The following is a 13,189-nucleotide window of genomic DNA, read 5'->3' as shown; positions in this document are numbered from 1 at the left end:
AAACTTGGTGTTTTTGTATCATTATAGCACAGTGTTGCCCTGGCTGAGGCAACAAAATAAATTCTGGGTCAGGGGTGGTGGGGGGATAAATTGTATGATGGATATTTTATCAATGATCCCCAAGCTCCCAAAAAGTGGGGTGAAATACCCCCCCCCCCAAAAAAATAAAATAAAGTCATTGCATTGGAAGGTGAAAGGCGACTTTCTAAATATTTAGATTTTTTCAGATATCAGATTTCCAAATAGATGTATCTTGGCCAAATACCTATTTTATTCAGCTTTCAGATGTTTCAAAAAATTTACCCTTATGACTGGTTTTGTGGCCCAGGGTAATATATTTTAGCATTAGTATATTGCCGTCTAATACTAAAACTGGATCCAATCACAAGACTATGGATCTGGATGTACTCGTGTCCAGTGGATTCTCACCTTCTCCTCCAGTTTCTTGATATCTTCAGTGTACTTCTGTGTGTTCTGTTTGAGAAATTCGCTAACGTGAATGACCTCCAGTTCTGCCGCGGCTAATTTACGGCCCAGATCGCCGTTCTCACAGCACATGGGACTGATCCGCTCGACCAATTGAGATTTCGGACTCTGGCTGGATACGGGACTGTCGTACGGAGAGTCCTGAAAAGAGAACACAGGCGTAAGCAGCAGGTACATACAAGGTATACTCAATTCAATTTTATATAGCACTTTTCACAATTTGTAATTGTTTCAAAGCAGCTTCAATTAATATATGCAAATTAAAGGGTACAAAATCAATTAGTTGTTCATCTTTATCATTTAGGTCCACTGTGTTTCTTAAGGGGGCATCCACATATGATGAGAACATAACATTTTCAAAGCTGGCACAATGCAACGATCAATGGCGTCTATCTGCACGAGCTAACATTTAAAAATAGCGCGGACCTTAAATAGGGAAAATAAAGGATATTCAGCAAATATCTACACAAAAACTTTATAATCTGCACAAAATAAAAGAAACCAATGGTTTATGTACTGTATAATAACAGGAATATTATGCTAAAAATCAAGCACCTTCTTTATTTATCCTTTAAAAATACAGCTGATTAATACATCAAGGTTGTTTCTTTTGCTCAATTGGTAATACATTTAAATGTAGTACAAATCAACAAAAACTAGCAGGGATGTAAGTGCCTTAATAACAATCAGTTTATTACAACACTGTTCCTTATTTATTTAGTTAGACATACCTTGGCTTTGAGCAGATATGAATCATCATAGCGCCCTCTCTGGTTCTGGAGGACTTGTTGCGCCCGTATTTCATTTTCTCTGATCCTTGCATGAAGCTGAAGGATTTGTTGCTTTTGTCTACAATTCAATAAGAAATACAAATTAGTAAGATGCTACAGATTCATCAAAGTGATTCTTCAATCTCACAGTGTAAATGTAGTTTCCTGTCACTAGACAGAAAAGTTATTTAATAAAACAAAATGAGAAAAAAATGGTATGGACAGGATTGCTTGAGGCTGATATTATAATGTGGCAGGCAGAATTGCCTCTACTAAGAAATGTTTTAACACACCTAACACTTTAAAGCAAGCTTGTTGTACTTGGTTGGGACATTTTTCTGCCTTTCAGCAAAATAAGACAAGCATTGCTGTTAAACAATACCACATCGAGTTGAGAATACTGAACACAAGCAAGATCAGAGAACTGAACACAGCGCCATCTTGTGGCACATCAGTTTATGATTCATTTAAAAAAGCATATTGCACTGATCAATGACAACTCAATGTCAGATTTAATGACAAATAGGGGTTTTAATTTTTGTTAAGATATTGAAATGCACCAAGAATTATGTTACACACACACATACACACAAACTATTGGCACCAGTCACATCCGGATGTGTGCTTGTTCCCTCGTGTGCAATTCTTGGCAGGTACACCGACCTGACACTTTAGCACGGTGTGTACAGGTGTGTGTGTGTGCGTGTGTCCCGTCTGTCATAGCTAACCTGAGAGCAAAGCATTATGGGTGGCAGCAGCATGGTGCTATAATTACACCTGCTCAAGGTCACAGCAGTCACTATAAGGTCACAGCAGTCACTATAAGGTCACAGTCCTTACCACAGCTGCCATCATGTTAAATTAATGAAATAGCATTGTGGGTAACATAACGTCCTCTGCCACCTGCCTAGGAACAAGAGCTAATGATGGGAAGAGGCGGGGACTGGGAGAAGACGCAAGGCTTTAATTTTGTATTGGATGTGACAGACCACTGTGAAACCTCCGGGTACAGATAATGTATTTCGTTGAAATAAAATTAATGTTTTGAATATTTTGAATGTAGGATTGATATAGTGTGAACATCAATTGGTGTTAAAATAGAGATAAACGAATCCAATGAATTAAATTCAACCAATGGTGAGGCTTAACAAAAAAGACGCGTTACAGGGACGCAGGAAGTATGGCAAGGGAGATGCAGCGTCTCGTTCCCTTCTCAGGGAATAACCGTTACATACGTAACCCGAGATGTTTTCATGTGTCAAACACAACTATGCAAAAAAGTATTTTGGTATGAATCAACATTGGCATACAGAAGATATAAGCATTTAAAGGGAACAGTTTAGCACGTGTGCTTAATTTTTTTTATGATATTATTCTACACTACACAGGGAATTATTTGGATTTTTGTCCAGAAAACTTCTTGCATAAAAAAGATTCAAGCACTTTCAATGACCTGTATCTATGTATGTATATACTTTCCAGGGCCTTGAATTTTTTCCCCAGAATCACAAACTTTCAAGGATTTCAAGGACCTGTGGGAACCCTGTAAAATATTTACTATAAAAAATCGAGATATTTTACTGAAGTATACTATAGTATTTTTTAATGTTAATGTTTATATATGAAGAAATTTGTGACCCTGCGTATGAAATCCAAGTCTCAAAATCATTCGATCATTGATATCAATCTTTGACATGATCTTACTTAAAAAAGATTTGAAAGAGTTGTGTTTAGTGAAGTGCACATTTTATTTTTAGTGTATCTTTGGGTACTCACCGGTCGATCTCCAGTTCTCTCTGTCTCAGGAGTCCCTCCTTAATTTTTACTAGAGTATTGACAGGCAAAGATGTTCCACTCAGCGTCTACACAAAGCAATAATTATAGCATTAGTACACTTCATTCAGTTTACATCATGCAGGGTCAAGCTAGTGTGTACTTACGCCGAGCACACTGTAATTAGCATACTCAGTCATAATAATCACAACCGACAATGAACTTCCATCAGCAAGTCCTTCAGCATTACAGAAAACAAATGCATGAGGATTTTTTTAAAGATCTCTCAGATAAGTGTTTCCCAAGGTTTTTACAATAATGTAGCCATCCAAACAAAAGACATCCTCCTATCTCACACGTATATGGGTCAATGACGTGAAGTTAATTATTTTGTGTCCGTATGGTTCATTTAATGTAAAAGGGTTAAAATTTCAAAATAAATTTGCAGATTACTTGCATACATTCTCTTTTTTGAGGACCAAGTCTAAAATTTCTGGTTTTATTTTATTTTGAAAGAATATTTGGGGGATAATTGCAACAATGTTGATGTGGTGTAAACGGTCTGTCTCAATTGGTGTAATATAGTTTATTTGAAATGAAATATAAATATATTCATAAAAAATGTGGAATAAAATATAATCATCTAGTTAAAGGCGGAGTCCACGATGTTTGAAAAACGCTTTGGAAAAGGAGACGGGCCGACTACCAAAACACACTTATAGCCAATCAGCAGTAAGGAGCGTGTCTACTAACCGACATCCTTGCCGGGTTGAGTATGTGTGGGGCGGGTCTATCAACAGAAGGTCCAGATTCTATTGGGGTAGGGGCGTATTTGTTTAGGTGATTTCAAATATCAACATAGGCTTTCAAACATCGTGAACTCCGCCTTTGTATAATTTTGTGATTTTTTTTAACATAAATTTTTTACATCATTTGTCAAAGATTATTTAGAAAACAGAGCTGTTTTTTTAAGCATATGTCCGGACAAATAAAAAACACATTAAAATTTACATTTAGAAATAACTAATCAAATGTATTTTCTTGTGATATTTTAAAATGATTTTTCTGATGATTACATGCCATCAAGGTGGATAAAATATTTAATATTTCTAATTCTTTGGCGCAATTGGCGGTTACACCATTTGACATTTTCAGGTCCATTCAGTCTTAACTTTCATAAAAATGGGGCAAATGTAATAAAATCAACATATCGCTGTCCGATGAAAACCATGTATGTCCATTTTGACGATTTTGAGATTTTTCGACGGATTGAATGTCCAGGTTCATTTCTGTATACAGTATGCGTCACATACCTAAATGGCCAATGAAAACTTGTGAAATCATGTCATCTGATTTACACGTATATCCATTTGGTGTCAAAGCTGTCAATCACGCCGCGTATCTCCCGCCTGTGTAGCGTCTCGCCGGTCTCGTAAAGTTTCATCGAAGCTCAGCACTGGATATAGCCGAATAAACATAGCCTGTGAGACAATATCTTTCCTTCATCGAGGTAAACGTTCCCCCTGACGCCAGACGTACATCTAGGAGTGACTAAATTACGGTGCGATTGTGCAAACAAAGTATCTGTTTAGCATAGTGTTATTTACGCTGGGGACATCCCCCCGCTTTTGAAGGCGTTTGGTTAAAATGTACTGAAAAATCAAGCGATGCTTAAGACTGGTTTTGTGGTCCAGGGTCACATATGTTGCGTTGTATGCTTATGGTGTGTTTTCTTGTACATATGTAATGAAATTCATTGTAATCATTTATTAAACGCGCTGCTGTTTTCTACGGTATGGTGCTTTGGCATTGTGCGATTGAGCTGGGGTTGCAGAGACTGTTGCATGTGTGCAGTCGACATTGTTGAGGGTTTTATGCTGAGTATTGTCTTGTTGTTGACTGGCCTACGCTATGCCCATTTTTGATGCGCCGTTATTCAATATTTTCCCCGTCCTGCAATAATGTTTTTTATCTGATCTTTTGTCCCAACACTTCTCAACACAAACTGACGCCCCTGCTGTCTAGCATTACCATATCAGTGTATTGATTCATTGTCCCTTCATAGCTTGCAAGAGACATTTAATACACGTATAATTAATATTAAATAAAGTAAGCGTATTTAACTAAGACGTAGGCTATTTAATAAACTGAGCGTAGTCATCTGTCAATATGAAACGCGACTTGTGCATTCTAATTAATGATCGGAAGAACGCGTATCGACCACAGTTACTGTAAAATATGCACGTATGTCCATTTAAACTCAATTTTGGTCAATTGTGGATTATATCATCACACTGGCAAGAATATGGTTACATGTAAAGATGCTGTACCAAGTATGACAATGCTACATTTAACTGCTTTTGATATACGTGAGTTTCATCGGGCAGCGACGATATATAATCTATGTGCATTGAAATATACCTGATGCATGCTTTTAAAACAAGTTTTTTTAAAGGTTTTTGAATTTTTTCATCTTGCCAAATCGATTTTTTTGTCACTGACTCATATACTACTGTCACAATAAGTATATTGAATGCACACTTTATATTATGTAAAGTATAACTCTTATATCTCAAACATAGTAGTGTTCCTGTAGCACAACTAGTTGAGCATTGGATTAGCAGCATAAAGGTTGTGGATACGGCTGTCACAATAATTAAATAATCATCTCATCGCGATTGTTTGACCTCATCGTGATGATTTCTAATCACCGCAATGATTGCACATCTTTCTAAAAAACACAAGGGGGAGCTGCAGTGGCTGTATAAATGAGACAGTGTCAGGCTACTTTTAAATAAGTGTTATGTGTATTAATATTTACTGCCAGATAAACCTTGCAAAAGCTTTAATTTAAATAGTCCCAACAATGTGTGACAATTATTTCATGAACAAACAAAAAAAATGTATAAGAATTAAATGTCAAAACAACAAAAACAGACAATTAATCATCATAATCGTCAAAGCCCTAAAACAGCCAATTAATCGTTATAACCATCACAATTTATTAGACAATTAACCGTCAGCCAAATTTCATAATCGTGACAGCCCTAGTTGTAGGTTTGATCCCAGCAAACACACAAACTGATAAATATATGAAGAGCTTGGATACAAAACCTTTTAAAAGTGGGTCTGACGTGTTTTCGTGTATTTTTTCTGACCAGCAGACAATGTTATCAAACAGATCCATGTTACATACGTCAACTCTTTAAAATGGTCCATATTGTTTCGCCCACCTCAACCCCGGAGAAATGCCAAGCCCATGAATGCCGCACATATCCATGGCACACTCGAGCATACAAACATGCCTTTATTTGCCTCTGGAGAGGTTTTAGTCCCAGCAGCAGACAGAGCGGTGATAAGAAACAGGTGCCGCGTTCATTGCCAGCTTTTAGTCACCTCTTGACATAGCTGTGGATATTTTTAACAGTCAACGTGAGGTAAACTCAGGGGGCTGCCGCACAACTCCACAATACGTGCGCTCTGCGCATCAGCCGCTTAGACGATAATCATTTGGGTGGATGGAAGAAGCAACAAACAAATACTGGTTGGCAGATCACACGACCTGGTCTGAATGAGAGGAAGTGAAAAACACAGTTTAACGCTGTATCACACTACATAGTAGTTATCTTGCAACCGATTGGTCTATTAGGGAAGTCTATTAGGTTTATATAAATGTATTTCTCTTTGTGCTTTAGTTAGTGTGCATAGTAAAACATCCTCAGAAAATTCAAGTCAAGTCTTTTAATTCTTTGGCTTTTGCGTTACGTCTGCTTGTTGACAGTGGACACCAGGCTTTCCATTGGCGAGCAGAGCGTGCGTAAGCCAGGACATAGCTGTCATTCTCCACCAGCTTGTCTGTTTGGGGAGAGTTGTCATCGCTTTTCCTCCTCACCAGAAACTAGGTCTTGTTATGCCACAATGTATTTAACGGTATAATTTACCAAAAATGACCCTGATGTAATTTTAAACCGTCTGTAACACACAATATAAACAAAGTGTATACAGTAGAATTAAAGTGTATAGATAAAGAAACGGCTTTTGTAGACTAAACGCAACTTCAATGACAGGTAAATTACCCCATATCAACTATTACACTGAGCTAATGTTACTGTGTAAAACATGTATACAATGTTAGCTACAAGTCCTTGAATTTTTGCCTGGCTGCCAATCCTCTCCACACAGTTGTGATCCATGCTCATCGTCTCCGCTCGTCTTTAGGAAACCAAAACATTTCATTTTCGACAATGTATTTGTTTCCGAGATCAGTTTAACCAATAGCCAGACCGATAGATAAATACAGACCGGAAGTTCACTTTGGTTTAGGCGCGTAACTGCGGCAACGTTAATGTGCCTCTGATGAAAGCATCTATATGGCTTTCACAAGTTTCTGTTTACTTTCACTGCTAAAAGAATTGTAATTTCAGATTGAACTGACCTTAAATAGCACCTATTTCTTTGCTAAAAAACAACGTTATTTTGTGTATTTGGTATTATACCAGTCCCTCCAGAAAAACGTAATTATGCAATCGCATGATTCAATGCATAATCCGCCAAATTCTGCATATTTATGCGGTGGCTGCATTTTTTGAATGCGCCGCACTTTCGCTGCATAAATTGCAGATTTCCATTCGCAAAAAAAACAGGGCTTGCCTGATTTCATAATCCCACCATTTTCATAGGAAAAATCACATATATCTTAGCAGAAAGTTGAAAAATTTTGTTGTCATGGGAACGTTATGAATGTGACGTGAACATCATAAAAAAGCTGCAAAAGGCTGTTTTTGAAACTTCCCACAATTTTTCCAAGTTCCTGCAATTTTATTGCATAAAATTGCATAAATATCCCGCATATTCCATCACATTTTTTAAAAATGTGCCACAAGATCAAGGATTTTTGCCCGCAACAATCAGAAAAAACCTCAGTGTTTTTCTGTGAGCACTATATTGCAATGTGTTTGCGTGGTTTATGGTTAAAAACACATAATTTTCCACATATCGTACATTTTTGTAGCTCCAGATTTCACTTTCTTCCTGAAACGCACAGATTCGAAAAGCTCTGTGTCCCTGATTGGCCAGCTAATCTGAATACCTCTGCCGTTTGCCGTAAATGTGATGCTCCTTGAAGGATTCGCTCACAATGCAATGCTAACAGGAGCTAACTTACAGGCTGTGAGTCCAAAGCGTGAGGAATTATAATCATGTCGGTCTTGTCTACATCACCAATCCCAGAAAGAAAACTGTTGCCTACAATCCGTGTGTTTGTTGTAGTCCAGAAAAGAGTTTTACATTAAAGACGATAACTTGCGTCATTGTTTACTTTGGGGTTTGTACCATTTGCTTATCGTTAACATACTAATACACACTAACACAGCAAAGGAAATGTAAAATCATGAATCGGACCATTGGTGCTCTTTAAAGTGGCAACTTTTGGCTCTCTATTGCCATCTCTGTTTGAAACATAAAATTGCAGGTTGGTTTAAATTGATTTTACATTAGGGGTGTCCATGGTTAACCGATTAACTGTTAAAAATTGTTTAACCGAGTGAAATATTTTGCTCGGTTAAGTGGCATCAATAGCGTGCATTAAATTTAGTTGTAATTAGGGATGGGCACCGAACTCGGTACTTTTATAGGCACCGACCGAATTGCGTCGGTACTACCCAGTATCGATTCACATAAAATCAATCGGTGCTCAATTTCGGTACCTGAGAGAACATGTCAGCGCGCCGCGTCTGGTACGCGCGCACGCGCGCGAGAGAGACCGTGTGGGAACTTGGTGACACCCCTTTGCAACTTGCTTAATGGCTAACAAAAAGCGATCTAACGTGTGGTTAAATTTCACAAAGGATGATGCAGACAATGCTACCTGCAATATTTGTAACAGTAAGTGCAAGGCAGTAATACATCCAACCTGAGGAAGCACTCACACAATGTGTATTTAAAAGCACAAGAGGGCTTATTAAGATGCGTTTTCGTCGATCGGATCACAAGTGGACGAGAGACAAATTCTGTAAACACCTGGTATTTATCAACACCAGTCCGTCTCTTTTGTCCACTTTCGACCGCTTCTCTTCTGATTACTTTGTGGTGGTCCGTGGAGACTGCGGGGAAGTCCCTCTGCTTTCGTTTTAACGCGAGCTGGAGCTGACTGTTTAAATGGACGCGAACTAATTTGGCGCTGCTTGTGTTTTAAGTAAACATGCTGCACAGTGTTTTGTACATGAATATGTTGGCGCTTTCTCTGATTTTTAGCGCAATTAATGAAATAAGACTGCGCAACTTTCATGCGTTCGCAAAATGAAACTGCGGAGATCAGCCGCTTTTAGTTTTATCAATGAAAGCCTAAAAGACTGTGTGTTCACGCTAAAAGTCAGAAATGACGTAAAACTTTGTGCTCAATACCTCAGATCATTGACCATTTGTCTTACTTATATATTTTATTTATTTATTTATTTATATGTAAGACATATGCCCTGGATGTTATAGGGATTTTTTTGTAAAGATTGTGTGTATTATTAAACATTTTGAAATAAATAACATAATGTTGAAAATGAGAGGTTTGGGCTTATTATGTCCACCGAAAGTCACTTAAAGGTGCAGTGAGTAATTTTTAGAAGGATCTTTTTACAGAAATGCAAAATAATATACAAAACTATATAATCAGGGGTGTATAAAGACCTTACATAATGAACCGTTATGTGTCTATTACCTTAAAACGAGACCTTTTTATCTACATATTCTGAGGGTCCCCTTGCATGGAAGTCACCATTTTGTGCTGCCAGTTTTCTACAGAAGCCCTTAAAGGACAATTTCTTTTACTAAGTTGTCTCCAACAATGAAATGTTTGTCCGGTGGCGGCTACCGTAGCTTTTTTATGCGTTTCAAAAGCGAGGGGTGAGACATGGACTAAGCCGTTGGTTGCAGTTTGCAACCTCACCACTAGATGCCGCTAAAAATTACACACTGCACCTTTAAGTCAGAGTAAAGTACCGAAAAAGGTACCGCTGGGTACCGGTATCGAATTCCCGGTATCGGAACCGGTACCGGTAAAAATGTGAACGGTACCCAACCCTAGTTGTAATACATTTTTGCACCACCAGAGACCGCCAAAGTGCTCCCAGACATTTGTAATGTCCACAAGAAGTAGTCATGACCAGTTTTCTAATATGAAGCGGGCAAAGAAAAGCACAGCGTGGGAGCACTTTAAAATCGAGAATGACAGGACAAAATGCAAATATTGCAATCCAGTGCTTATACTTCATGTACAACCTAGGGTTGCTGCGGTGACAGAATTTTCCCACCGGTTAATGCATGCAGACCTGCGCATTTTACTTTCACTTTTTAATTACGCAATTGTTTGAATGCAGCGCTTGCGTAAGCAGCATTAAATCGCGTATGAATTTGCATGCAATGCGAGGGCAACAGCTGGTTTAATTAAGTGCTTGAGTCAATGTGCGCAGGTAATTCTCGCAGAACTCGTCCAAGCATTGCAACCGGCTACTCCTCCATAAAGCGCTGCTTGAATGATGGGTTTATTATTTTTCTTGATAAAAAAATACAACAAAACTATCTCGCTTATATTAAACATCATATGTGTGCATTATAACAAAAACGAGTAAGCACGCGGCTTCTGTCATCATCTGGTCAGTCAGCTCGCCTCGCAAACTCTGACAGAAATAAATGAAATCTGACACCTGCTGCTTTGTGACGTGACGCGCGTTCAGGTCCGCTGTGAATTAAGGCTGCAGACACATTCAGTTGTAAGTGTTTGCTCTCGCTAACGAAGCTAAATGATTTAATTACAAGAAAATATCAAAACGACGGTGAAAGACAGTGTCGGGGTGGGCAAGTGATCTAACCAGTGAGAGACTGAAGCACCGGTAATCCCCGTTTCACCGACTATCGCGACAAACCCAGCCAACACCCGGGCATCATAGGGAGGCGGCCGCGGAGCCTGCGAGTACCTTCGCCCAGCCTACCATCCACGCGAACGCAAAGTCAGTGACATACTTAAGCTGCTCTGTCCTTACCACTGCGTTTTATTTCTATAAATTAATTTTGTTGTAAATGTGGTCCAACCAGTTATTAAAGGTGTTAAAATATCAACTACCCCTTTCTCGTGTGTCTGTATCTCTGGGTTGCCTTGCGCATAATATGGTTAACCGAGTATTAACCGCTAAGGGTGTCCGTTAACGGTTAATTAAAAACTTGAAAACGTGCAGCCCTATTTTACATCAATTAAAAAAACAAAAAACTAAAATGTTCCACAAAATCTGACATGACAATTCAATTTATTAAGCATTATTATAAGTTAGTTTACCATTGTAAGTTGTGGTAAGGAGTTTTGAACACTGGTAGTTACGGATTAAAGCTTTAAATGTATGCAAATTTGTGAACCTGCACCACAAAACCAGTTATAATTCTTTTGAAATTGAGATGTATACATCAGTTAAAGCTAAATAATATAAAGTAAACAATATAAGGCTAAATAAATAAGCTTTTCATTGATGCATGGTTTGTTAGGATAGGATAATAATTGGCCGAGATTAGAATGTTTAAAATTTGAGGGTGCAAAAAATTCTCAATATTGAGAAAATTGCCTTTAAAGTTGTCCAAGTGAAGTCCTTGCAACACACATTACTAATAATAAATAAAATGTTTGATATATTTATGGTGTCTTTTGGCATAAAAATCATTTATTCCCATACAATGTATTGTTGGCTATTGCTACAAATATACCCGTGCAATTTATGACTGATTTTGTGGTCCAGGATTACATTTATGGACTAGCATCCCATACATCTACATACGCGTGTGTCACCAAACTGTCAATAGTGGTTTTATGTAAAAAAACATTTTTTCACTACGACAAATGAGTAATCAATACAAAATATTTAATGGTAGAAGATAGATAAACGCCAAAGAAAAGAGTGGCTGTCCTGCCGCAATGTGGACATGAAAATGAAAATAAATGCCTGTGTTTATCTCAGTTTATGCCATGGCATAAACCACAAAGCTTTATGAGTCTAAACGTATTCCTCCACCTGCTCCTCGATACTCCAGACTCCAGTCTTCTGTTTGTCTCTCTCCACATGGCCATTTAAACAGTCTGATACAGAACAGCTGCACGAGGAAGTACCATCATTCATTACAGGAGACTGATGCCAGAAAATGCAAAATGCTTTAATTTTATCTCCCTTAGGTCTTCTAGATATCCACAACTGTGAATACCTATAGGAAAGAAATGCAAATGAGATCACTTCGACATCTCAAACCTTTCTCCTTAACAATGAAGTGTCCACTCAAATATCAGAAATTCTCCAAACACCGAAGCGTTTACTTTATAAATTTGCATTGCTCCGTTATTTCGCTGTCCAAGTTATGACCTCTGAGCAATAAACTGTTACTTCAAATATCTAAAAGGACTATGAAACATGGCTTAGCTTGGTAGCCAACAAAAAGTGTCTTTGCTTCCAAAGGTGTAATGCCCTTGGTGATCAGGATAATAATATCCGCTTTCTAAAATGTAGCAAAGATCACAGCAAAGGTCTGGAGCCATTTGGCTACATGGTACTCAACGGCAACACTCTGTCACATTGCACAGCTAATCTGCTGCCAATTCCCTGAAGTCCATCACACCCTGTCACTGTGTTCTCTCTAAGGCCCTCCAGACAGCCGTCCATCAGCCTCTTGACACGCCTGGGTAACACAGAGGAGACACGATGGCTGCTTGCAATGTGACTGTACCCAGAATTGGTAATAAAGGCTGTGATCTGACCATTTAAGATGCAGGGCAAGTTCAACAGTGTCTGTTTTCATTCATACGTCTGGAGAACGACGTGCAATTACACATGTAGACCAGAAGTAGGCAGTATCCCGTGTTAAAATTTTGGGTGCATGTCAGGCTAAGCAAAGCTAAACACAGCCTACTGCGTAGAACCTACACACGACTATAGACGGTTTCAACAGTGACAACATAAACAAACGGCTTTCATGAAACAAACGTAATAGTGTTGGGCAATATGCCCCATTTTGAGATCGTCCCATCGTCAGCCTGTGAGATCGACGATACACGATAGTATCGGAGGGTGGGGCAGTAGTTTACTCATTTATTTTATTTGTTAATTTTTTACTCATTTATGACAAGTCACTTGATTGGT

The 13,189-nt window shown here is 38.4% G+C and overlaps 1 protein-coding gene across 3 annotated transcripts in view; it reads right to left on the bottom strand.

Annotated features, from left to right (window-relative positions):
• cep85l (centrosomal protein 85, like) overlaps positions 1-13,189 on the bottom strand; it is an 87,404-nt gene that overhangs the window by 16,250 nt on the left and 57,965 nt on the right. For all 3 annotated transcript variants that reach the window (XM_055187147.2, XM_055187146.2, XM_055187148.2), the window contains exons 4-6: positions 3,033-3,118; positions 1,218-1,335; positions 430-627 (exon numbers count right to left, since the gene is read on the bottom strand). In XM_055187147.2, coding sequence (XP_055043122.2) covers positions 430-627; positions 1,218-1,335; positions 3,033-3,118 — 402 coding nt within the window. The remainder of the gene's footprint in view (positions 1-429; positions 628-1,217; positions 1,336-3,032; positions 3,119-13,189) is intronic.

The sequence above is a fragment of the Misgurnus anguillicaudatus genome, chromosome 18, assembly GCF_027580225.2.
Source record: "Misgurnus anguillicaudatus chromosome 18, ASM2758022v2, whole genome shotgun sequence".
Classification (NCBI taxonomy): domain Eukaryota; kingdom Metazoa; phylum Chordata; class Actinopteri; order Cypriniformes; family Cobitidae; genus Misgurnus; species Misgurnus anguillicaudatus.
The sequence above is the reverse complement of the archived record's forward strand: the minus strand, read 5'-3'. Positions and strand labels throughout refer to the sequence as shown.